This window comes from Marmota marmota, unplaced genomic scaffold (genome assembly GCF_001458135.2).
Source record: "Marmota marmota marmota unplaced genomic scaffold, marMar, whole genome shotgun sequence".
Classification (NCBI taxonomy): Eukaryota; Metazoa; Chordata; class Mammalia; order Rodentia; family Sciuridae; genus Marmota; species Marmota marmota.
Window position 1 is genome coordinate 1,868,108 of NW_026000338.1, and position 1,799 is coordinate 1,869,906.

At 48.7% G+C, this 1,799-nt stretch overlaps 1 protein-coding gene across 1 annotated transcript in view; it reads right to left on the reverse strand.

Annotated features, from left to right (window-relative positions):
* Positions 1–1,285, reverse strand: part of Uprt (uracil phosphoribosyltransferase homolog) — a 19,766-nt gene extending 18,481 nt beyond the window's left edge. The window contains exon 1 of the mRNA XM_015505866.2: positions 735–1,285. Within this exon, the coding sequence (XP_015361352.1) occupies positions 735–1,105 (371 nt within the window). The 5' untranslated portion in view covers positions 1,106–1,285. The remainder of the gene's footprint in view (positions 1–734) is intronic.
* Between the last annotated feature and the right edge of the window lie 514 nt (positions 1,286–1,799).

Consider the following 1,799-nt stretch of genomic DNA (forward strand, 5'->3'; position numbering starts at 1 on the left):
GGTGCATTATTACCTTTGAAAATATCCATATACAACATGGGTTTGTAAAATTTCAAAATAGCATTTTAGAATTATATTCTGGCTACATTGGTTTGTGGGATTAGGAGAGGTTAAAGGCTCCTTTAGATCCCTTTGGTCTGTTAACTATGTTGTGAAAGTTTATAATAAAACTTGATAAGACCTGGATAATAAGCTTTCATCTGATCAGATAAATCTGAATTCCAAGACCTAAAACAAAATGACATATTTGCCGTAGCAAAAACTAAAGGGTCAGAAAGCTAATGGAGTACAATAGAATTTCCGAGAAATTGTTTTACTTCTATTCGTGAGCCTGAGTTATTTGGTGTTGATGCATAACTATAGGTAGTAACCATTTCTTGATTATAAATTTACCACGTGGACAGTCACTGGGCAGATAACTTAGGGGCGTTCACTGCCTGGAAAGGTTGAGATTCGTCATCCCTGAGAAAAACAAAGAGGCCGGAAGAGACCTGAGGCTACTTGAAAGGTCACTACACAAAGCAGGTTGAACGCGGGAACTAGGAAAGGGCTGGAGGCATGTGTCACCTCGTGTACAGACACACACTACACACTCGAAAGAAAAGGCCCTGTCCTACTCTCCTAAAACCAGTTGTGCCAAGTTCAAGAACACTATCCCTTCCCAGTTTTACTTCCAAACCCCGCCCACCCCGTGTGGACCTTCCATCTCCCTTTCCCTTCCGCTCTGGGCTTACTTGTCCCGGATGATGGTTTGCAGTTCCCGGATCTGATCGTTCATAGGCAGTAGTTTAAGCTGCGCCCCAATCTGCCTGGAGAGTTCGCAATCCCCTAGGAGGGAGTCGCCCTGAGGTGCGTCTCCACTGTCATTGTTGCACTCAGAGTTAAGGTTGGCGCTGCCGCAGGCCTGAGAAGCCCGCTCAGCTGGCACGCTAGAATGGGCGTGCCCGGTGAGGAGAGTCAGTTTAGCCACAGAAGCGCTATTTCCCTCGGCATGATCCGGGTTCTGGTCGCTAGGTCGCAACGGCTCTGGGCATGGGGTTGAGGCAGAGTTTACTTGCTGGTTGTGACAGGGCATGGAGTCCGGGGGCTGTAACTCCGTGGCCATACACCGAGCCCCGGGCTGTCCCCGCTGCTACGGAACTCTAAGAACAAAGGAGAGCGGGGAGAAGGGGCAGAGGCCCGGTGCTCTCCCAGTCGTCCCCCGCCTTCTCGAAATCCCTAACCCTGCCTGCCCTCTCACCTCTAGGCCGCTAACAGTTTCCTTTCACCAGCTTTGCCTCACTCCTGCCCACACCGGACGTACTGCTCACGTAGACACCCTATTGGCCTCTCTCCCTGCCACTCTAAAGCAGGCTGCTTGTTAACTCTTTTGAGTCAACTATGCTGCGTGGATTCCAGCACATAGCCTGTAAAGGCTGCTTTTGCCTGGAGCGCCTGGTTTCTGGGTCTTCCGGGGGCTTATAGGTCTTCCACATTTGGGGTAATGGGTACAGCCAGGAGAAGTGGGGATTAGATCACCCACTTAAGGCACATGTTTTCAGACTTTTTGTCTAGGCAGAGAAAATATACTTCAGTAAAGGCATCTTCAGGATAGTTTGTCTTTGTAACTGAAGGAGGGAGTAAAAAAACACCTGGCATGCTGATGAAGGGCCTGTTCCCTATTAGACTGTTGTACAAGCTGCAGCTTCATAAGTGTGCTTGACTGCTAAAGCTTTTCTTACCTGGATTGGTTGGGCCCTTCATTGCACACGTTACCATGGGGATTCTGATGCCATTTCAGATCCACTACCAATTTGTTT